General features: G+C 40.9%; 1 protein-coding gene across 10 annotated transcripts in view; it reads right to left on the reverse strand.

Annotated features, from left to right (window-relative positions):
- The window catches only part of KIAA1549L (KIAA1549 like), a 305265-nt gene that overhangs the window by 166735 nt on the left and 115529 nt on the right, over positions 1–23001 (reverse strand). For 8 of the 10 annotated variants that reach the window (XM_061610513.1, XM_061610520.1, XM_061610519.1 and 5 more), the window contains 4 exons: positions 14251–14413; positions 5135–5194; positions 2448–2599; positions 727–898 (listed from right to left, as the gene is read on the reverse strand). In XM_061610513.1, coding sequence (XP_061466497.1) covers positions 727–898; positions 2448–2599; positions 5135–5194; positions 14251–14413 — 547 coding nt within the window. Of the gene's footprint in view, positions 1–726; positions 899–2447; positions 2600–5134; positions 5195–14250; positions 14414–15538; positions 15602–23001 lie in introns of those variants that run through there. The other 2 variants (XM_061610517.1, XM_061610518.1) reach the window with 2 other exon arrangements.

Here is a 23001-nt window from a genome sequence, read left to right on the forward strand (position 1 = left end):
ATTAGCTAAAATGAAAAGATTTATACAGACTTTCTAATGGGATGCATATGGAACACCAACAAATGCCCCCCTGAAATATTTATTCAGGTATTTAGCATGCTCTGCTTTCTCCAATTGATTGTGGTTACAAAACAGAGAAGAGCAGAGTTAGGAAGCTGCCAGAGTATGTCCAGATCATGACTTCCAATCCAGTTCATCTCTTCTTGACTGTCAATCCATTCACTACATAAAGAAAAATGTGACCATGAAGTAGAAAGTGATCAGGTTTTGGATGTTACCTCCACTGCCTTTATGGCAGAGAATGTAATTTAAAGTAAAGACAAGTTTATTGTCTTTTTAGACAGGCAGTATCCACATGAGTTCAAATAATTCAAATATAGACAAACAATTTGAAAACAGCACAGGCCTCTTTTAAGTTCTCCATGACAAGCAAAGAAGGAATATTATTTTCAGATTGTACCTTCAGCTCAACTTCTCTCCTCAACACCAAAGGGTCTGTTAGTGGGGATGATGATCCTAGCTATTATATAGCTCTTCTGTGTACATATTAATAAATCTCATAAGAAAGTATTAAAAAAACAGCTAATCAGCATTACATGAGTTACTGACTAAAATGGATAAACCACCAAATCTGATATTCCATGTTGGATTTATTATAGCAAGCCTTCATAATAATTATGATAAATTATTTAAAAGAGAAGAGAAAACAGAGAAAAGAATTCTTACGATCAGCTTGTACTTGAACAACATATCCCAGAGTCAAGGCCATCCTTTGTGAATCAACAGTGCTCAATATTTTGGCAGCTGTAGTGCCCAGCAAAGGTTTCCCATTGTATAAAGTATAATAAGTCAATTCAGCTGGCTCCTTGGGACCTGGAATTCGCTGCATTTTTACCATCTTGTCAAGCAAAAAAGTCAAAGGAAAAATGTCACAGTTATAATGGTAATAAACTCACTTCTGTACCAAAAGACATAAAATTAATGGGCAAATAGACTGATAAATTGAATCTACATTTTCAATTGAAAAAGAAGTATACATAAATATGCAAAATAAAATATTTTGTGCAGAGGCAAAAAAAATCATGTTAGTGAAAACCTGTTTGCATCCTGGCAGGTTTACTCAGTACCCCAACATATCCCCCACATTTCCGCCCTCTCAGTGTCTTGTTTCTTCCTTTGATAAACCCTGCTCCATGCCACATTGGGTTTAAGGATACTGTCCCACTGAGAACTAACCCAATGGTAGGAGTTGCTGGTAGGAGAGGATGGCACCATGGAACCAGCTTTCCAGCAGTGGTGTCACTGCTACCTACAGGGATGGTGCAGGGGTGGGGTATGGCTGCAGTGAGGTCAGGGCAGCACAGACCCACTGGAGGCAGTGCCAGATTGGCTCTGCCCATGCGTCTGTGCCATTCCAGCCTCACTGCTGCCCTGTCCCACCCTGTTCCAGTAAGCATCAATGATGCCACTACCGGGAGGCTCATTCCACATTTGCCCAGTGGTGTCCAAAACAGCCACTAAGATGCACTTTGTAGCACTGAGTGCACACACCTGACTCAGCCTAGTTCTCTAGCTCCTTTACACAAACATTGTCGGTACAGAAAACTGAAAGGAAAAAAACCCTGAGCCATTGATTACTGTCTGGTAGTTAGTGTCCAACTAAGTCATACTCTAAGTAGACCCTTGAAGTCAATGGACATGGAGAAGGGCCACAGCACAGTGGTACAGCATCTATGTTGCATGCAAAAAGTCCCAGGTTCATTCTGTGGCATCTCCACATAGAGATGCAAGAGACCCCCTACCTGAAACCCTGGAGTTCCATTGCCAGACTTTGTAGACAATACTGAGCTAAATGGACCAACTGTCTCCAAATTAAAGGCCTTCAATAAAGTATTCCATTGTCATGTTCCCGGCCCCCTTGGGAGTGTTTCATAATACTATCAGTATGTCACAATAGAGAAAAAATGTTCAAAGTAACATATTCGGTATTCAGTAGATCTGGTGCAGATAAGAGTGTTACCCTATTCCCATCTTGTTCATGAGGGATGGGCAAAGAATTATTTGTGAGATATGATTTTAACTTGTTATGTGCCTTCAAGTCGACTACGACTTATGGAGACAATGTGAATCAGTGACCTCCAACAGCATCTGTCGTGAATCACCCTGTTTAGATCTTGTAAGTTCAGGTCTGTGGCTTCCTTTATGGAATCAATCCATCTCCTGTTTGGCCTTCCTCTTTTTCTACATCCTTCTGTTTTTCCCAGCATTTTAACTACCAAAACCTTTATACAAAAGTAAGCTGAACCACCATTGTTTGTTTCAATGTACACTTCTCACAGCAGGCCTCCATGTAGTTTCTGGATTATACACAAAGATGTTACATAAAGACTGTAATGGGGAATGGAAATCATCAGAAAACTTTTGTGGGGAGAGGTCTTACCACCTACCTGCACAGTGTAGCTGCCAACTGTAGTGGCTCGTTTAAATCGCCTTCCTTGTTGATGGGACATCATGAAGAGTGGTGCTAAACGCTGCTCCATTAGTCTCGAAAAACTCTGGTTATTCACCCCCAGCAATGTGATGTCAACTCCCTGTATAACTGTAGAAGTCGAGGGAAAAAACAATGTAGCAACTGATTAAAGATATTTATTTATTTAAAATATTTCTATCCTGCTCTTCTACCCTACAATAGGGCACTCAGGGCGGCTCACAATAAAATCATACACTGTAAGAAACACAAAAACAATAAAATAGATAAAAATAGATTAAAATGCAGTTAAGAAATCTAGTGGAGTGATATTAAAAGGCTATAACGACATTTGGAATGTAGGGACATGTACAGTTAGGGAGCTGGCAAAAACAAATTGGGTCACGTAAGCCAACCCCTTTTTAAAGACTGGTTATCCTAAAGCTGCAGCATGCCAATGAAACCTTTTCTTTTTTTGAAAACCGCCAAGTAGGCAAGTTCTACAAGTTCACCCCATACAGCATCTTATTCTATTACTGAGCTGCTGTTACAGTTAGAAGTTTCTTCTAATATCTAACCTAAATCCTTCATTCCATAGCTCAAACCCCTTTGCTTTTGATCTCTCTTTCTTTCTAAAGTCTTGTTGATTATCTGGATTATTAACATATCTGCATTCTTAAACATTTTTCTTTAAGCTATCAAGCTTAACAAGTTTCTAGCACTGTTCTTCACCAGTGATTACACTAGAGTCCATTTCCAAAATATTTGTGTGTGTGTGTGTGCCTGCGCGTGCACGCACAAACACACACACACACAAAAACTCACCAAGAAGGGAATTGGAGCCAAAGTCAACCATCACATTACAGAATCCAAAACAGTCAAGCCAAAACAGCTGGGACATGTTTGGAATCGAGAGTCCTCATGGACTGCTGCACTTCCTAGATCAGTCTTCTCCAACCTGGCACCATCCAGGCTATGGTGCCAGGCTATGGTCTGAAGGCACATAAGACTAGCTCCCTGTTGAAGCTAAACAAGGTCATGCGCCTGGATGGGAGATCGCCTGGGAACCATATGTAAGCCGCCTTGGGTTTCTATCAGGAAAAGAAAGGCGGGGTATAAATGTAATAAATAAATAATTAATAAATAAATCCAGATATTTTGGACTACAACTCCCATCAGCCTCAGCCAGCATGTCTAGAAGGGGCCAGGTTGGTAAAGGCTGTTCTAAATCAATATGAGATAGGAAGAGCAAAAAAAAACAAGGGCACAGGAGACTGTTCTTTATGAGAGCACTGAGAGGCAATAATCCACAAAGGGCTAGAGAGCTGGAAGTGAAAGCCTGCAGAGAAGCAATTGTGGGACTGGGTGGGATTCAAATATGTTTGGACAGGGGAGCATAGGAGAAACTTGGCCCTATACAAATAGTGCGGAACACAGGCAAAATAAAATAATATTGCTGCACAATACCTACACAATCTCTGAGCAGTGAGAAGTTTGGGAGGGATGTTTCCTTTGGAGGAGAGATGGGATTCTTGTAATATTTGCTTTCCCAATGGCCTCTAAACAGCATTCTTAGCCAAACCTTGGCTTAGTGACACAGGGCAAAAGTATAAGCTCCTGGAGAGGAGTTTGTACTCACTTTGCTCCTCCTTTTGCTGCTATGCCACTTGACCTAAGTCAAGGTTTGGCTTAGCTTGTCAACCAAACTGGGGCTCGTGGTTAAGCTTTCTCCTCATTAACCATGACCTATAACCAAGATTTGTTCATGCCTAATTGCCTTACCAGTAAAGAGAGCTGGCCAGGTCAGGAAATAACTTTCAGAAGTTAAAAGGTTGTTTACTGGAGGCAGCCAGGAAATAAAGATATCTCCTTGATGACAGCAGAGGAGGGCAAAAGAGGGCTAGGTTAGTTGACTCCCCTCCCTCTCACAATGCAGACTACAGTCCATACCATCCCAGAGAATCACAATTCCAGGCCATTAACAAGCAATCTCCTTAACAAAAGAATGACTACCCAACAGCCTAACAATATTAACAAAGGTACTTCAACAATATTAACAAGAATGAAAGCTTCAACATTTACAAATTCAGACTTTTTTCTGATACATTTACAACTTTCTCTTACAACAATAATCTACTCAAAATTAGATGAACCCTAACAGTGGACCACATTTAGAATTCATAATAGTTTCACCACATGACACAAGTTTAATATCTCCACATGGAACCATTTTGTTAAGAATGCCCAAAGGACAAAGAGAGATAGACAGAAGAGTATGTGTATTCAGAGAAAAGTGTAGCCACAAATCGTTCTGAGAGAGTGAGAAATATACATATATTGTAAATACATTTTTAAAACAACATAATGACTATTACATCTTGGTATTATAGCAGTTTGCTATTTTTAAGATCCCCAAGATTCTAAAACCTGGTGATTCTGTCCTTGTAATTCATGGTTATAGAAATACTAGATAAAAAAGGAAGAACTCTTCAAACAACGCTTTAGCCAACAGCTGTAGAAATTGTGAGCCGGTGAATATCCCAAGTTCACAAACAGGTAACAAATACCATTCATACTAACAATACTCACAAAGGGACATTTTCATAAGTTAAAATAAATCATGAAAACTGTGGGGGAAAAGATTTCCTTAAAAGTGTAAATGTTTACCTGTAATAACCCAATAGTCTCTAGTTGCTTCTGAGGTATCAAGATTTGGATATTCCAAAGCTTTGAAACAAAAGGGAGAAGAAATTGAATTTACTCCATTACAATCAAATACTCAATTTATCTTACATTTTCCATACTGATTTTAATAGAAAGGAACATCAAGAAACCAACTTCATTCAGAGGACACAATTCACACAAAAACTGTGAAATAGCTTCGGCTGTGACCATGGACCAGTTTGACCACCTTCTTCCTCTTTAAAGATTGCCTCTATGAAATCTTGGGTTTTATTACGCTTCTGTTTTGTTGCGTGTGTTGGTTGTTTAAATATTGTTGTCTCTAACAGTCTGGAGCCACTTTATCTGAAGGACCACCTGTGGCCATATGAACCTGCCTTTGCCCTAAGACTGGCACTAGAGTCCCAGCTGGCTGGTCCACTTTTGGCAGGCACTAGTTGTTGTTATGTGCCTTCAAGTCGATTACGACTTATGGTGACACTATGAATCAGTGACCTGCAAGAGCATCTGTCATGAACCACCCTGTTCAGATCTTGTAAGTTCAGGTCTGTGGCTTCCTTTATGGAATCAATCCATCTCTTGTTTGGCCTTCCTCTTTTTCTACTCCCTTCTGTTTTTCCCACCATTATGGTCTTTTCTAGTGAATCAGGTCTTCTCATTATGTGTCCAAAGTATGATAATCTCAGTTTCATCATTTCAGCTTCTAGTGACAGTTCTGGTTTAATTTGTTCTAACATCCAATTATTGGTCTTTTTCACAGTTCATGGTATGCGCAAAGCTCTCCTCCAACACCACATTTCAAATGAGTTGATTTTTTTCTTATCCGCTTTTTTCACTGGCCAACTTTCACATCCATACATAGAAATCGGGAATACCATGGTCTGAATGATCCTGACTTTGGTGTTCAGTGATACATCTTTGCATTTGATGACCTTTTCTAGTTCTCTCATAGCTGCCCTCCCCAGTCCTAGCCGCCTTCTGATTTCTTGACTATTGTCTCCATTTTGGTTAATGACTGTGCCAAGCTATTGATAATCCTTGACAAGTTCAATGTCTTCATTGTCAACTTTGAAGTTACGTAAATCTTCTGTTGACATCACTTTAGTCTTTTTGACGTTCAGCTGTAGTCCTGCTTTTGTGTTTTCGTCTTTAACTTTCATCACAAGGGATCACTAGGCACTAGGGATAGGGCCTTTTCAGCAGTAGCCCCAAGGGATTTACAGTTGGCCAGGTCTGTCTTAGCATTCAAAAAGGCTTTAAAAGCCTAACTCTTTCAAGTGTTTTTTTAATTATGTGCTTTTATTGGATATATTGCTGAAAAATTATTTCTATTGCCAGAATCATATTTTAAAGTATTGCTGCCTACTTCTGCATTTTTATAAAAACAAAAAATATAGGGCTGTAGTTAATTAAGTCCTACTCAGAGTAGAACCTCTGAAATTAATGAACCTAAGTTAGGGCGCAATCCTCCTGGTGTTTACACCGGGCTGAGGGGAATCAGGATGTGGCATATGTCCAGGGAGGGTGTCAGCACAGCTGAGCTGCACCAGCAAAAATCCCTCACCCCGGACCAGCTGTGACACAGAACTCTGCCACCACCTGAGTATAGCCAAGGATGGCACAAGGCCCAAATAGGGGGCATTCGGGGGGGTGTCGGGGGCAGAACCAAGGAGAGAACAACTTATGCTGCATTCTGGCCATGTTCAGCTCCATGAGCCCCTGGTCTTGGCAGCCCCTACACCTGAAAAAAGGGTGGCGGAAAACATACATTTCATTTTCTTCTGCCAAGCCCTGCTGGTGCAGCAAGCGTACTCCCTTCCCCATGGCTCCTGAACCATGGCAGGATGTGACAGCCTTTTATGCTGCCTTCCCTTCTACCGGCTATACTCCCGCTGGCCTCCTCCGTGTTGGCTTGCTCTGTTAGTCATGTCCATTAACTTTAATGAGTCTATTCTGAGTAGGACTAGCACTAAATACCATCTAGAATTTTTGAACATATTTTTCTCATACTTTTATGTTTATATTGCTTGCCTTTGTCCAATCTATAAATATTGAAAATAAACAAATAATTTTTTTTTTAATTGTAAGCACTTCAAATGTATTTTACAGGTAATAAATTAATAAACAATGTGTAATAGGGAAGCAAGATAATGCTTTCCTACCAGACACTCACAGTTTAGTATAACATTCACATAGGATAAATCTGAACCTTATTATTGCTATTCCACATACAATGCAAAATTAATTCTGCAATTCAACCCTAACTATATTGGATTTTATGCATGTAGATCATACATAAATTTTACATCCATGCTACGGTTGCCAGGCTCAAGGCCTGAGAATAATTCGGTATCTTTAAGAGAAGAGAAAATTCAGTCAAGTGCAGGTGTTCTCTTGCAACACTGTAATGGGAAAAACCACAAGGTGGAATTTTCCCTTCCCCCTGCACAACTTTTAAAGATACAACAGACCTCTTGGAGGTGGGCCTGGCAACCAAGAGGTCTTTTGTATCTTTAAAAGTTGTGCAGGGGGAAGGGAGAATTTCACCTTGTGGTTTTTTCCATTAAAATGTTGCAAGAAAACCTGCACTTGGCTGAATTTTCTCTTCTCTTAAAGATACAGAATCATTCTCAGGCCCTGAGCCTGGCAACCCTAATCCATGCATGGGTGTCCGATGGACCCGGAAGCAAACAGATATGGACACACATGGACAAAAATCAGACCAAGGATTACTCATATTGTCTCAATTATTCTTCCAAGAACACATAATCATGCAGCTGAGAAGAAATTTGAGCCTGTGGCCTTGTACAACCAACCTCATAGTGTAATTTGTTGCCTATCCAGATTGTCTCTTATCTGTTATACCATGTGGAATCATAACTCTCTTGAAAAACAGTTATCCAGTTTTTGTAGCAATACAGTATCCAGCAGTAAGAAGCAAGGGAGATTTCAGATGCCATTTTAAATTATTGGATTCAGAAGTGCAAATTAGTGGTATATCAATTTGTTCAAGAAGCTCTCCAGAACACAAACATGTCATTGTAAGTGAGATCTCTTTTCCCCTGCTTTGCTTGTTACTTTAAATGGAGGGCTTCAGATATACAAGTGAAACATAAATCTTAAAATATTGTCAAGTTGATTTAAACATATACGTTATACGTGCATAATTATACAGCCACCAGAGTGGCTGTATACTATAGCCAGCATGAATTTTTCACATTCTGCAATGTTAAATTGAAAATACCCCCCATGCCATTCTGATGCTTCCCATAAGCTCATTCCAAAATAAAACCTTACAAAACGTATAGTCCTGACCTCAGAAACGCTTGCTTAACAACCCTGTAAATTTTCATGGAGATACACAAAACAGTCAGAGAGAATCGAGACTTCAAAGTCTAAAAAGAGAGAAATAAACCTCAGAGTCCTTTTGGACTTTTTTCTCAGAGTTCTCATAATCTGTTGAAATTCATTAAAAATCAGCCATGTTTACAGAGTACCTGTAATCCTAATACTGACCTTGCCCCATACGCTGACTTTCATTTTCTGCAGTTTAAAAGTTAAAAAAAATGCCTGGCTGATTTTTAATTAATTTAAGAAATTTTGGCTGGAAGCCAAAGATAAAGCCGGGCATGCTCAGTAAGGACCAAGTGTCAGTGTTCTAAAAGCCTCACAACTGCTGGGCTTGGCTAATCAGTGGTCCATACCCATACCAGACTTGATTTCACTTGAGACAGTCATGGCTTCCATCAGAGAATCCTGGGAAGTGTAGTTTGTGAAGGGTGCTGAGAGGAGGTTCCTATTCCTGTGACAGAGCTTCAGTGGTCAGACTGGTTTAACAGTCAGCCACTCTGATTGAAGGTCTGTGAGGGGAACAGGGTGTCTCCTCGCAACTCTCAGCACTCTTCACTAACTACACTTCCCAGGATTCTTTGAGAGAAGCCATGACTGTCCAAAGTGAAATAAAGGCCTGGTGTGGATATGGACAGGGACAGCTTTGGTTTAAATTTGGGTGGGAGACTACCTGTGCCTGCTGTAGAATAAAAAGGTGGGGGAAACGCTGAAAAGCAATGATACTGTTCACAATGTTTTCCTTTTGCTGTCTACCATCTTTTTGGAGCCTTTTGAAGACTTTTCCTCTTTTAACAAGCCTTTTAAGTTGAGACCTATCCCAGTCTGCGTCTGTGTTAGAATTGCTTTTAATATGTTTTCTTTAATAATGTTTTTAACCCTTTTTTTAAAAAAAGATGTTTTTTAAGCTTTTTAAAAAATGTTTTTAACGTTGTTTTGTTTTAATGTATTTTAAGGTCTTTTTATGATGTTTTAAAGTGTTTTTATCGTTTTTGTTTGCCGCCCTGGGCTACTGCTGGAAGGAAGGGCGGGATATAAATCAAATAATAAATAAAGGAAAGAGGCTTCCCTTCTGCCCAGTGCCCACCCACCCAATCTCCTTCCCCTCCCCTCCCTGCCCCTTCCCCAGGTCAGTGTTGGACTACGACCTGGGAGACCAGGGTTCGAATCCCCACACAGCCATGAAGCTCACTGGGCGACCTTGGGCCAGTCACTGCCTCTCAGCCTCAGAGGAAGGCAATGGTAAAACCACCTCTGAATACCGTTTACCATGAAAACCCTATTCATAGTGTCAACGTAAGTCAGGATTGACTTGAAGGCAGTCAGTCCATTTCCATTTTCAAAATGATTGCACAGAAATAAATCCCATTGAACTTAAAAAGTATGCAAACAATCAAACCCACCCTCCCTTCTCCTCCCTCCTGTTCCCTCCCTCTTGCCTCTTCCCTCCCCCTTCCTTTGCCCCTCCCTCCCCATCCCCAACCCCTTCCAATCCACTCCTTCCCCTTCCCCCTCCCCTTCCTCCTCCCCAAAAGCCTGCAAATGATCAAACCTGCTCTCCCCTCCCTCTTCCTTTGCCCCCTCCAATACAATCCTTCCCCCTCCCCCTCCCCTTCGCCTGTCAGTTTTTCCTATCCTAACCATGATTGCATAGGAGTAAATCCCATTGAACTCAATAACCATGCAAATAATCAGACCTGCTTTTTTCCCTCCTTCCCCTCTCCTCTACCTTCCTCCTCCTCTTTCCTCCTCCCCTGCCCACTCCAGCCCTCCCTCCCTCCCCCCTGGTCAGTTTTACCTATCCTAAGCATGATTGCAGGGGAGTAAATCCCTCTCAACTCAATAAGCATGCAAATGATCAATCCATTCTCAGCAAACTTGCACAGGATCCCATTTCTTACCTCCCAGATTAAAAAGCAGGGAAATTCACTAATAGGCAAAAAACCTTGCAGTTTAAGAACGTACCTATAGCCCACGGATAGTTCTATCAAACTTTAAAAAGCAGGGAAATTGGGCAGCTATAGTGAATGCACCAAGGGAGCAGGAGACCTGACCTCCTCTCTGAGATATTGGACTGCCCTACAAATTTGTCAGAATGCAAACACAATTTGGGTTGGTCTTTCACAGTCCAATCCACTTGCTGTGTAGCTTGCAATAATTTGGTAACATGTGCCTCTGAGCATATGGTGAGTGGTGGCAACACCTGCCATATCCAAAGATAATTATATTTTTGTATGTTTGTTGGTGTTCTTCTTACTTTGCTTCTTTCCTGTGTTACTAATGTTTCTACAGAGAATCTAAACTAGAAAATTTTATAACACTAAAAATATGCAATGTACAACATTAAAACATAAATTAAACCTCAAAAATTTAAAACGTCAGGAATTTAAAATCCCACAAATTTAAACACAGAACATCAGAAAACTTTAAAACATCAGAGAAGGATTCATGATGCAAAGGCTTCATGAAATAAAATTTGTTTTAACCAGGTGAATGACTATGAAGGAGTCATTACAGCCTAAGCAGAAAAGACACACTTTGATAATGCTCCAAATATTTACCTGATAAATTAAAATGATACAGTTATCCCAATAGTAGGCCCCAAACAATTTTTCTAGGTAAATATTTGAAGGAGATAAAACTATAATCATTGTATGCTCTGTAGGTTTGCAAGCATAGCAGCAATGCAAAAAACTGAAATTCATTCTGCAAAAAACTAGGAAAGCACTGGCTTAGAGGACAGGCCTGAAATACAGCAGTGAGGATTGGCAACACTTCAAGCAGTTTTAGGAGCAACTATAGTTAATCTTGCATTTTTATTTTGTTTTCATTCCCTCCACCCACAAAAATTTGGTTTATGTTTAGCAGATTTTAGAAAAATGAGTTTATTCTTTTTATTTATTTTTTTAAAAAAGAAAAATGCATTCTTATTTCAAAACAATTTGGCACCTTTTTTGTAGTTATTAGCCATAAGATTAGTAGTACAATGAAAGGGCAAGGCTGTGGAGAGGGGTAGGTGGGGTGGGATAGCACTGCTGACAGAGCCAGAGTTGCAGTTGCTGCTGCTGCTGCCTCAGGGTTCTATCAAAGTAGCACTAAGTTACAGTCCTTAACCAAAGTCCCTAACTAATTCCCTAGAGAGGTGGTGGCCTCTCCAACACTGAAGTCATTCAAGAGGCAGCAGGACGCCACCTGTCAGGTAAGCTTTAAGTTGGATTTCTGCATTGAGCAGGGGACTGAACTCAATGGCCTTATAGGCCCCTTCCAACTCTACGATTTATGATTCCTCTCAGCACAAAGATTACCGCCTACCCCTCCCCTCCCACCGTGCACTGCCTAAATCTGTTGTAGGGGTTCCCCCAACCCTCCGGAGCAGTGGGTGTGAAGTGCATACAGGGGAGGATGGGAGTTCCTTGAACAAGCAGAAATTAGCCAAATGTCGCCCTCAGTCTTTAGCCACGATTTCTAGAAATATATCATAAGGATCTATATAATCAGATATTATACAGTAAATGAATGTAATTACTTAAATGCTTGATATCTCTTTTGCTTCAAGCTATGCAAGTCATGACTTCAGGACTGAAGATCTATGCAAGAAGCACCACTGTGGGGAAGGCACAATCCATTTGGTGAAAAACAAGACTGTCTTCAAAAAGGGAAATTTTGAACCTGTAGATCAAACTACAAGAAGATTTGGGGGGGAAAGTACTAATCTATTCAAAGAAATCACTTCCATGGCTCATCAAAAATGTAGAAGATTCCTGACCAAAATCACACCTCTTTTATGAGAGCCAAGCCTGCATTGCTAACTGATGGGCCTTTACTCTAGACCAGGGATGAAGAACCTTTTTGAGCCTGATGGTGGTTGCCATATTTATATGTTAGTTAAATTTATTTACCTCCCATACAGCATAGTTCTGTGGGTTATTTACAAAGATGCCACCCAAACCTTCCCATGGTGCATCATTCCTACCCATAATCTGAAGAAAGAGTTCATCATATATAGATCAAGTTCATCATGGCTGATGGAACTATAAAGAAGAATTGCTGCTATCACTTCCAGCTTAATCATAGAATTTGTGTAGGTCTTGTCAGCAATCAAGTTCAGCTCTGTGCCCAATACAGGAAATTCAGAGCTAAAGAATCACAAACAGATGGCTGCCCAGCATCTGCTAGAGCCATCATCCTTGGCACTCGTATCATCAAGTACTCATACCATCAAGAAGTATCTCCCAATGTTCAAAGGAAATTAAATTAAGCCCATGTGAATGGATAGTTTGCTTATTTTTTAGCACTCCTACACATTACAGCCAGGATAAAGATGATTTTCACAATGTACGTCCCATATATCCTTCTCACTACTGATTTAACTTCAGACAGGCTTCATGAAGCTGAGATTACAGAGCAGGCTTTGCAGGTCAGAGTGCATGCTCGATGTGAAGGCAGGCTTCAACCCTGGCATCTCTGATTTTACAAATCAAGCCCAGGAACTTCTGAATATGTATCCATCACTCTGTTTTCTGGCTGGACTCCAGAACTTTGATCATCAAGGGAAAGACAGATTTACAGTTTTACTCTCACAAGAAGCTTCAGAGGAATGTTTCATACAAGGGTGAGGATAAGTGAGGACAAGGAAATTGAAGCAGGATCATGAATGATTATTTTTTCAAAAGGTGATTTAACACTTGTTTTACAACACACTTTTGTCAGCTTTTTGTCTAGGAACACAGAGGATGTTTAAATCATAAGCCGTGGAAACATAGTTATCAGACAGAACAAACAGCAGTCAGCAGGACTCAACTCAGTGAGGCTGAATTACAAGTCCTACCTGGCTAATCCTCAAACTGTTTTTACAGAAGAACACATAGCAAGAGAGTGCAGCAGGTCCTTACTAAGTATTGCATATTTCCACTGTTAACATGAGGTAAACAAAAAAGTACATGCACCTTAGCAGTGTAACATGTGGAACAGCCATTCTTTTTAAAAATGCTACTGTGATGTTTGTGCGCCCTTTTTTTTTCTGCTGCCATTGTGAATCCTCTGTAGAAAGATTATGGGCCAATTCACTCCATTACCCAAATCAGCCATCCTCTTCATATAGCAAAGGAGCAGCCATGACCCCCACCTACACATTAATCTAGACCTCCTTCTTGTGAGAGATCAGAATCCAAAAACTGGGCCTCTGCATAGAGGGTTTGCATCACATATTCCCTTTGCTGTGTGGTGGATGACTGTGTGCCTGGCATTTTAAGCCATTCATTTTCATAAGTAACATGACTTTCATTTCTTTGCCCTCAATGCACTTCACAGGGTTTTATTTTGTTGTTAAGGTAAGCTCACCATGGCAATGTTTCAGATCTCTACTTAGGTTTTTAATTTATCTGTTCAGTGCTGTAAAGAAAATTTTGGCCATACATACGGCCCACCAACACAGGCAGTCATTTAATGAAGGGTTAAGAGTATGAAATACTTTTGAAGTCAATTTTACAAATTGGTGGTTCATAGCTGTATGAGTCACCAGCTGTTTTCCTTCTTGGGTGCATTTTGAACATGGATTTTTACTTTTCACCTTTAAGAAAGAAAGGATCATTAGCTAGATTGATAAAGGAACCATTTGTTATATGGGAGAAATATTTGGAGCAGAAAAGCTAGGATGCTTAAAAGTGCCACTGGGAATGTTTTCAAAGAGCCATCTATGATTGACTGCTAGACACTGAAAGAATGCAAAGAATCCTATCGCCGTGAAGTCTTACCTTCAGCAATGGTCAGAGGTGGATAGGTGAGATAGAATCCCACCAATTCTGCTGAAAGTTGATTAAGAAGGCTGCTGGACACGGTGCCATTTAAGACTGTGCTTTCATTTTTCACCACATAAAACAGAGTGACAGTCTGAGAAACATTTGATGTGTTCAGAATCTGAAACAAAATCAAAGTAAAAAAACAGCCAGTAGCTTCATTTTGACATTACTTTTTCCATATATTATTACTTTAGTGCATATGACAAAGAAAAATATTCATCATGCTGTCATTGTTAAACGCACATGCTCGTGGGTGTTTTAACTCCTTTGCAAGATTATCCAGCTTTGTTAAAGAAGCAGCCAAGAGGAAAAGAGTATTTTCACTCTAGAACAAAGGAGGGCTAATTCAGACAGCTTTCATTGTGGGAGCTGCTGTTCCACCGTTCAGAATTCACATAATCCAAATCTGTAGGGTGGTTTATTTCACACTAGTACAATCAATTCACATGTCTGATAGGGATAGGCATAGGACAAGTATGGGCTGTGCATCATGCTCACCAAAGAGGTGTATTGGGAGAAAAGGTACCTTCCTCAATTATACTACTGGCAATCACTCGCGACCGAGTAAGGTTGACTTCCAAAATAAGGTCTTTAATGGTGAGTCTGTAAGTAACTGTGGAGGTCGATCCTAGATCCACACAGCCTTCCACAGTAATGGGAGACAGTCGCGATGAGGATTTGCTTGATGTGCCTTCTGCTTAGCTCATTTGTCCCTTTCATCCTGTACTTGTGCTTCTTCAAAGTCCATAGCACCTTTGATAATAGCTGACCTCCAATTGAGATGCTCATGGGCCAAAGCTTCCCAGTTCTTGATGCTCATGTTACTTTTTTTAGGTTATCTTTAAGAACATCTTTGAACCTCTTTTGCTGTCCATCGATATTCCATTTTCCATCCTTAAGTTGGGAGTAAAGTAGCTGCTTTGGAAGACAGCAATCAGGCATTTGAACAGCATGTCCGGTCCAGCGAAATTGATGTTAAAGGATCATTGCTTCAACACTGGCGGTCTTTGCTTCTTCCAAAACGCTAACATTAGTCCATCTATCTTCCCAAGTAATTTGCAGAATCTTCCTGAGGCAGAGCTGGTGGAATCTTTCAAGAAGCAGGGAGTGGAGTTTAAAAACAATCCATGTTTCACAGGAGTACAGTAAGGTCTGTAGTACAATGGCTTTGTAAATAACCATTTTGGTCTCCCTGCAAATATCCCAATCTTTGAACACTCTACTCTTCATTCAGGAGAATATGGTACTCACAGAGCTCAGACGATGTTGAATTTCAATATCAAGATCAGCTTTTACAGAGAGATGGCTGCCAAGATAAGAAAAGTGATCAATATTCTCCAGCGTCGTACCATTAAGCTGGACTGATGGTACTACAGAGGGATCAGTTCGTACGTGCTGACAAAGCACTTTGATTTTTTTGATATTAAGTGAAAGGCCAAGCTTTCCATATGCTTCTGCAAAGACATCTATGATAGCTTGAAGATCTCTCTCTGATTGTGCGGAGACTATGTTATCATCAGTATATTGAAGTTCTATGACAGAGGTTGTAATTACCTTACTTTTTGCTTTCAATCTACTGAGGTTAAAAAGCTTTCCATCTGTTTGATATATGATTTCCACACCAGTAAGAAGTTTCCCCTCAATAAGGTGTAGAATCATAGCAATGAAAATAACAAATGAGGCTGGAGCAATGACGCATCCCTGTTTTACGCCTGATCCGACTCTGAATGGATCGCTCTGAAAGCCATTGTTATCCAAAATTTTTGCTGTCATGTTGTCATGAAGGAGTTACAAAATATTCACAAATTTATCAGGGCATCCAATTTTCATAAGGATGGTCCAGAGAGCAGTTCAATTCACAGTATCAAAAGCCTTAGTCAGATCTTATATAACCTAGCGGCGGAGAGAAGAGCCACCCGTATCAGATGGTCCCCTGCTATTGCTAACAAATTAGCTAAATCCCTATATTCTGCTGAAGCTCTAGGCATTAGGAATAAGCTTTTATTTGCCTCTGCTTCATCATCTGTCTGTTTATGGTATCAGGAGATGGTGAAATTTATAAGTAACTCCTTAATCCTTAGAAACCAATGGAGACCAGGCTCTCTAGAGCGGGCATCAAAGCCCTGGTTTGACCAGGACTGCATAGCATTGAAGAAAACCCTCACGTCATTTATAAAAGGTATAGAGCCTCTGAATTATCAGTACTCCCCACTGAATATTTAGATACTAAAAGACAATTTAAAAATTTAATAAAAGGAAAGAAAAAGCTACATCAAAAAGAAGTTTGGCACAACTTAATAGAAGCCTCTCGTTCAAAAGACTCTGGAAAGTTTTGGAAGCTGGTTGCAGGGGGGTGCCAGCCCGTTCCGCCGAGTATCGAATATCATATATCAGCTGGCACATGGGAATTATACTTCGCTAGTATATTCGCCAAAAGTGATAAATGTGATAGTCCCAAGTGGGAAGACGTTAATACGTTACCCCAATGGCCACCGGTCTCCATTTGTGAGACTGCAGCACTTATTAACAAACTGAAAATGGGCAAGGCACCCGGTGTAGATAATATTTCCCCGGAACTTCTTAAAACGCACCTGGACTGGTGGGCTCCCATTTTGGCGGCCTTGTTTACTGTAACAGATCAATCAATCTCCATCCCAGAAGATTGGAGAATGGCCATTGTGATACCCATCTATAAGAAGGGCAAGAGGATGGATCCTTCAAATTATAGACCCATAAGCCTTCTTAGTATCATTAGTAAACTTTACGCAAGCCATCTTCTAGAGAAGCTAACATCTTGGATGGATGGTGAAAACATCTTGGCCGATGAACAGGCCAGATTCAGACTTGGGCGCTCCACCATGGACCAGGGCCTTGTCCTTCAGCATTTGGCCGAAAAATGTTTTTTACGCAAGGGAGGGGCTCTTTTTACTGCTTTTATAGATCTCAAATCAGCTTTCGATGTAATATCTCGTGAGAGGCTGTGGGTGAAACTAAGGGACACAAACATCAATAGACGTTTACTTTGCTTAATTCGATGTTTGCACAAAAGGACCCAGATAAGGGGTCTGCACCGATTGCATCTTTTAAGGGTGTAAAACAAGGATGTGTCTTGGCCCCCTCTTTATTTAATTTTTATATTAATCCATTGGTTAAACGCCTAGAGACAGTAAATTCTCATCCCCCTGCACTTATGAGGAGACATATTATTTATTATTATTATTTATTATTTAATTTAATTTATATACTGCCCTAAGCCAAAAAGGCTCTCTGGGCGGTGTACATAGAGGGTAAACAAGAAAATATATGAATAGAACAAATATAAGAAAATCAAAAAGCAAAACAAACAAAGAACAAAAACCAAACAACATCAGAATACACCAGTAATGAAATACTGTTTTAAAAATACACTATAAAACATTTTTTTTTTTAAAAAGAATATTTAAAATTTTTAAAATGCCTGGGAGTATAAAAAGGTTTTCACCTGGCGCCGAAAAGATAGCAGTGTCGGCGCCAGGCGTACCTCATTGGGGAGACTATTCCACAATTCGGGGGCCACCACCGAAAAGGCCCTGGATCTAGTCACCGCCCTACGAGCTTCTCGATGTGATGGGACTCGGAGGAGGGCCTTAGATGTCGAGCGCAGTGTATGGGTAGGTTCGTATTGGGAGAGGCGTTCCACCAGGTATTGCGGTCCCATGCCGTGTAGGGCTTTATAGGTCAAAACCAGCACTTTGAATTTAGCCCGGAAACAAATAGGAAGCCAGTGCAGACGGGCCAGAACAGGTGTTATATGAGAGGACCGTCTGGTCCACGTCAATAGTCTGGCCGCTGCATTCTGGACTAACTGTAGTTTCCGAACTATCTTCAAGGGCAGCCCAACATAGAGCGCATTGCAGTAGTCCAACCTAGAAGTTACCAGAGCGTGAACAACTGAGGCGAGGTCATCACTGTCCAGATAGGGACGTAGCTGGGCTACCAATCGAAGATGGTAGAAAGAGTTCCATGCCACCGAGGCCACCTGGGCCTCGAGAGACAAGGAAGGATCGAAAAGAACTCCCAAGCTACGAACCTGTTCCTTCAAGGGGAGTATAACCCCATCAAGAACAGGATGAACATCCTCCATCTGGGCAGTGAAGGCACTCACCAGCAGCGTCTCGGTCTTGTCTGGATTGAGCTTCAGTTTATTAGCCCCCATCCAGTCCATTATCGCGGTCAGGCAACGGTTTAGTACGTTAACAGCCTCACCTGAAGAGGATGAAAAGGAGAAATAGAGCTGCTTATTGTACGCTGATGATATTGTTTTACTTTCTCAAACGCCGATTGGATTGCGCCACTCATTAAGAGAACTTGCAGCCTTCTGTACTGATGAACTTTTAAAAATCAACTATGCAAAATGCAAAGTCTTAGTTTTCTCCAGGAAGAGGCATAAGTACAGATGGCAAATTGACAATCATTCTATTGTCCAAGTTAATGCCTTTAGCTACCTTGGGATAGTATTCCAGTCCTCGAGATCCTGGAAGGCACATCTCATAAGGTCGGTTGAGACTGCCCAGAAAACAGTAAAGGCTTTGCTTGCCTTTTTCTATACAAGGGGCGGCTCATATGTTCCTGCAGCTGTCCAGGTGTTTAATGCCAAGGCTCTTGCGCAACTACTTTACGGGACCCAAATTTGTAGCGGGGGCAATTATACATTGCTGGAGGTGGTTCAATCCAACTTTCTGAGGTCGGTAATGGGTGTCCCATGCTGTGTCCCTAATGTGGCACTACGTTTGAAACTGGGTGCCCTTTTAATCGAGACCCGAGTTTGGATGCTCAGATTCAGCTATTGGCTGAAGTTACTATTCATACCCACAGGATTGGCCCCTTTAACTCTGGAAGATTCCTTCCAGTTTCAATGGAAGCAGACGCTGTCCAACAAATTAGAATCTCTTGGCTTCTCGCTGCCAGCGATAGGGGCCCTAGGGTATACGAAGGCCAAAACAACAATCAATCAAAGCCTTAGAGACATTGAACTCCAGAACAACCAGTGCTTGGCTGCTGTCTACTCCTTAAGCCACATTAATATGAAACCCATTGTCCCCACCTCCTATATTTCGAATCTATCTACCCCGAAATTTAGGAGAGCATTTACCCTGCCACGATTCAATGTTCTTCCTTCAGCACTATTGGAGGGCAGGTATAAGGGTGTCCCACATTCTGAACGAACCTGCCCCTGTGGTGCTGAGGAGGTGGAGTCGGTGTGTCATGTATTGCTCTGTTGCCCTTTCTATTCTAACCTTCGCCACAAGTTTATTTTCCCAATTTTAGCTAATCTCTATCCTAGTTCTGAGGCTGAGTTTCTGCGACGTTTATTGGCGGATCGGGATCCTCGGATTACTGCAAAGGTCGCCTCATTCTGTGTAGCTGCTATGGTTCGCAGAAAGGAACTATGCGCTGCCAACCAGCCCGACTCCCTTCCACCCTGATTCTTTTATGACATTCCTGGACTAGTTTTTAATCAGACCTTCTTGTAATTTTGCATTTTACTGTTATTCTGATATCTAGCTGATTGTATTTGTATTGCTGATCTTCGATCGTAATAAATATATGTAAATTCCTTAGTCAGATCAATAAACACACAAAGGTTTATTCTGCTCCCAGCATTTTTCTTGAAGCTGTTGTGTAGTGAAGATCATATCCACTGTCCCCCTGGAAGGGAGAAAACCATTTTGGGATTTGGGGAGAATATCTTCTAAGATAAGAAGGAGACGATTTACGAGGATCTTTGCAAGGATTTTGCCTGTGGTAGCAAGAACAGAAATGCCTCAATAGTTCCCACAATCTGTTCTATCACCCTTCTTAAAAAGAGTGATAATTATAGTGCCCCTAAAGTCTTCTGGGATCTCCTCCCTCATCCAGAACTTTTCTATGAGCTTATGAAGTTGTTGCATAAGTTCAGGCCCACCTTCTTCAGCAGGAATCCCATCAGGTCTGCTAGCTTTGTTATTCTTCATTTGTTTAATGGCTTTACTGGTTTCATCCAAATTAGGGGACACTGCAAGCTCATCTCTACTTTGTTGTTGCAGAATTTGCGAGAAGACCTCATCAGCCACAATAGAATTACGATTAAGGAGGTCATGGTAATGCTCTTTCCAACGCCGGGCAATGGACTCTTTATCCTTAAGAAGTTTGTTACCATCCACTGAATGTAAGGGATTTCATACCATAATTTGTTGGTCCATAGATGGCCTTTATGATATTAAAAAAGCCCTGTATATCATGAGCATCTGCAAAATGCTGGATTGCTTAAGCTTTCTTTATCCACCAGGCGTTCTTCAGTTCTCTTGTTCTTCATTGGACCCCAGCCTTTGCACTGGCATAGATTTTCTTCTTAGCAGCACAATCAGTGTCATTCTGCCATATCTGCAAGGCTTTCCTTTTCTCATCGATGATACATTCAATCTCAGTATCATTCTCATCAAACCAATCCTGATGTTTCTTAGTTTGGTATCCATTAGTTCATTCACATGCTGCGATAATGGAAGTCTTCAGTTTAATCCAATGTTCCTCAACATTTTCAGGGAGTTCCATAGGTAGATATTTCTTAAGCGTTGTTTGAAAACAAACTCTCTTAATAGGGTCCTGAAGGGCATGGATGTTCATTTTACACCTTGGTTTTCTTCCTTGGAGCCTTCATTGGGGAACAATATTAACGGACATAGTGGATCAAATTAATCAGTGATCTGTCCAGCAGTCATCAGCATTTGTCATGGCCTTAGTAAGGAGTACATCATGACGACATGACGGACAATTACATAACACAGGAGATGCCAATGTTTCAATCGAGGATGCTTCCATGATGTTTAAAATTTATTTTTCTGATGAGAGAGTGTGTTTGTAATAACAAGATTATGCTCTGCACATTTACTCAGAAGTAGAATTCCATTCAAGTTGCTATTGCCAACTCCTTCTTTCCCAATGGTTTCTGGCCACAAATCGAAATCACACCCAACTCTTGCACTGAAATCACCCAGGAGGATAATTTTACCCTCCTTAGGTATCTCTGATAAGATGGTGTCCAGCTGGGTATAAAAATTTTCCTTGATGTCTTCATCAGCATCTAATGTTGGTGCATAAGCACTTACAGCAGTTCCCTGATGGTTTTTAGCCAGTTTTAACCTGAGAGTTGTGAGCCATTCATTAACGCCAGTAGGAACTTCTGACAAGAGCTTCACAAGATTATTTTTAATAGCAAAGCCTACTCCATGTATTCGTCGTTCACTGACACTGATTGTATGCCTCCTATGTTAAATTCTACCTTTGTAGACCCTTTAGTACCACGTATATATATATGTGTGTGTGTGTGTATATATATATATATATTGTATTTTAATTGTATTTTATATTTTTTAATTTATTTTAATGTTTTTGTGATATTACTGTTTACAATTCTATTATGTACATGTTTGATTTTATTTTTGTAAGCCGCCCTGAGTGCACTATTATAGAGTAGAAGGGCAGGATAGAATTTTTTAAAAAACAAATAAATAAATAAAAATGTTCAGGCACTCCTTTCCAGAAGAAGGTATAACCTCCTTTTTCTTCCTTCAGTTGTCCTTCTCCTGCTCTTCGAGTTTCTTGGAGTGTTACTATGTCAATATTAAAATGTCTCAACTTCCTCACGATGATGGCAGTCCTGCATTCAGGACGTTCGCTATCTGCGTTGTCCAGAAATGTCCATATATTCCAGGTTCCAAAATTCAATTGTCTTTTGCAACCACTAAGTAGTGAACCCACCGGATGCAGTAATCCAGTCAGGGAGAGATGAGGCAGACTATGTTTAGGACACTTTTTCTAGCCCCCTTCCCATATGGGGTGAGCAGAGTGGATCCTGAATAGGACTGCTCAGTCATGGATATCACTGCCAAACTACTCAACTGCTTCAGTCCTTGAGCTAGAACGACTGAGTCTGTATCCACCGCCCATGTGCCAGTCCATGACGAGGGGCTTCTGGATTTCATAGTCTTGGCCCCGTCGCCATTTGCCAATCGCCACGGGACTTTTGTTTTACTTTGTTTTGGTTGGAAGATAAATTTGTTTATTGTGGGAAGATCAGCACACAACAATCAACACACAATCTCAACAGAAAAAGGCTTTGATCCAATGGCATGGATACACGACGACTGGACTTTTTTATCTGCTGCAGCCTACATAGCCGTTGTAACATATACATTGCTATCCTCCACCTGTTCTGCCATTGAGGACATTCTTGGATCGTTCTTTGTCCGGTTCCTCTCCCCTGACCTTACCGCCATGGGTGACCCTGCTGGGAGTACATGACTCCCAACGGCATCGCTCACAGGGTTCATTGGAACACTACAAGGTGATGATCCAGCGAGTGGATTATAGCTTTGACCTAAAACACCAAGTCAGGAGCACATCTTTTCTTTTATGGACAGGTATTAAGGACACGCCTGCATTGCTTCTCACTTACAGAACATTGTTATCTGGTTCTACCTGTTTTAGAAGTACATCCTATATCTTTATAACACTGTGTTGATATGTCTGTAGATATGCATGGGTTTGGTTGGATTTTCACCACTGAATAAGATTCTACACCCATTGTGATTCTATCTCTTCTCACAGGGTTTGACAACTGTGCAAAGTGAAGAGGGAAAGGGCAGATAAAAAGGGTATCACATGTTCCATGCATGGATGAGTCACAAT

This window comes from Rhineura floridana, chromosome 2, assembly GCF_030035675.1.
Source record: "Rhineura floridana isolate rRhiFlo1 chromosome 2, rRhiFlo1.hap2, whole genome shotgun sequence".
Classification (NCBI taxonomy): domain Eukaryota; kingdom Metazoa; phylum Chordata; class Lepidosauria; order Squamata; family Rhineuridae; genus Rhineura; species Rhineura floridana.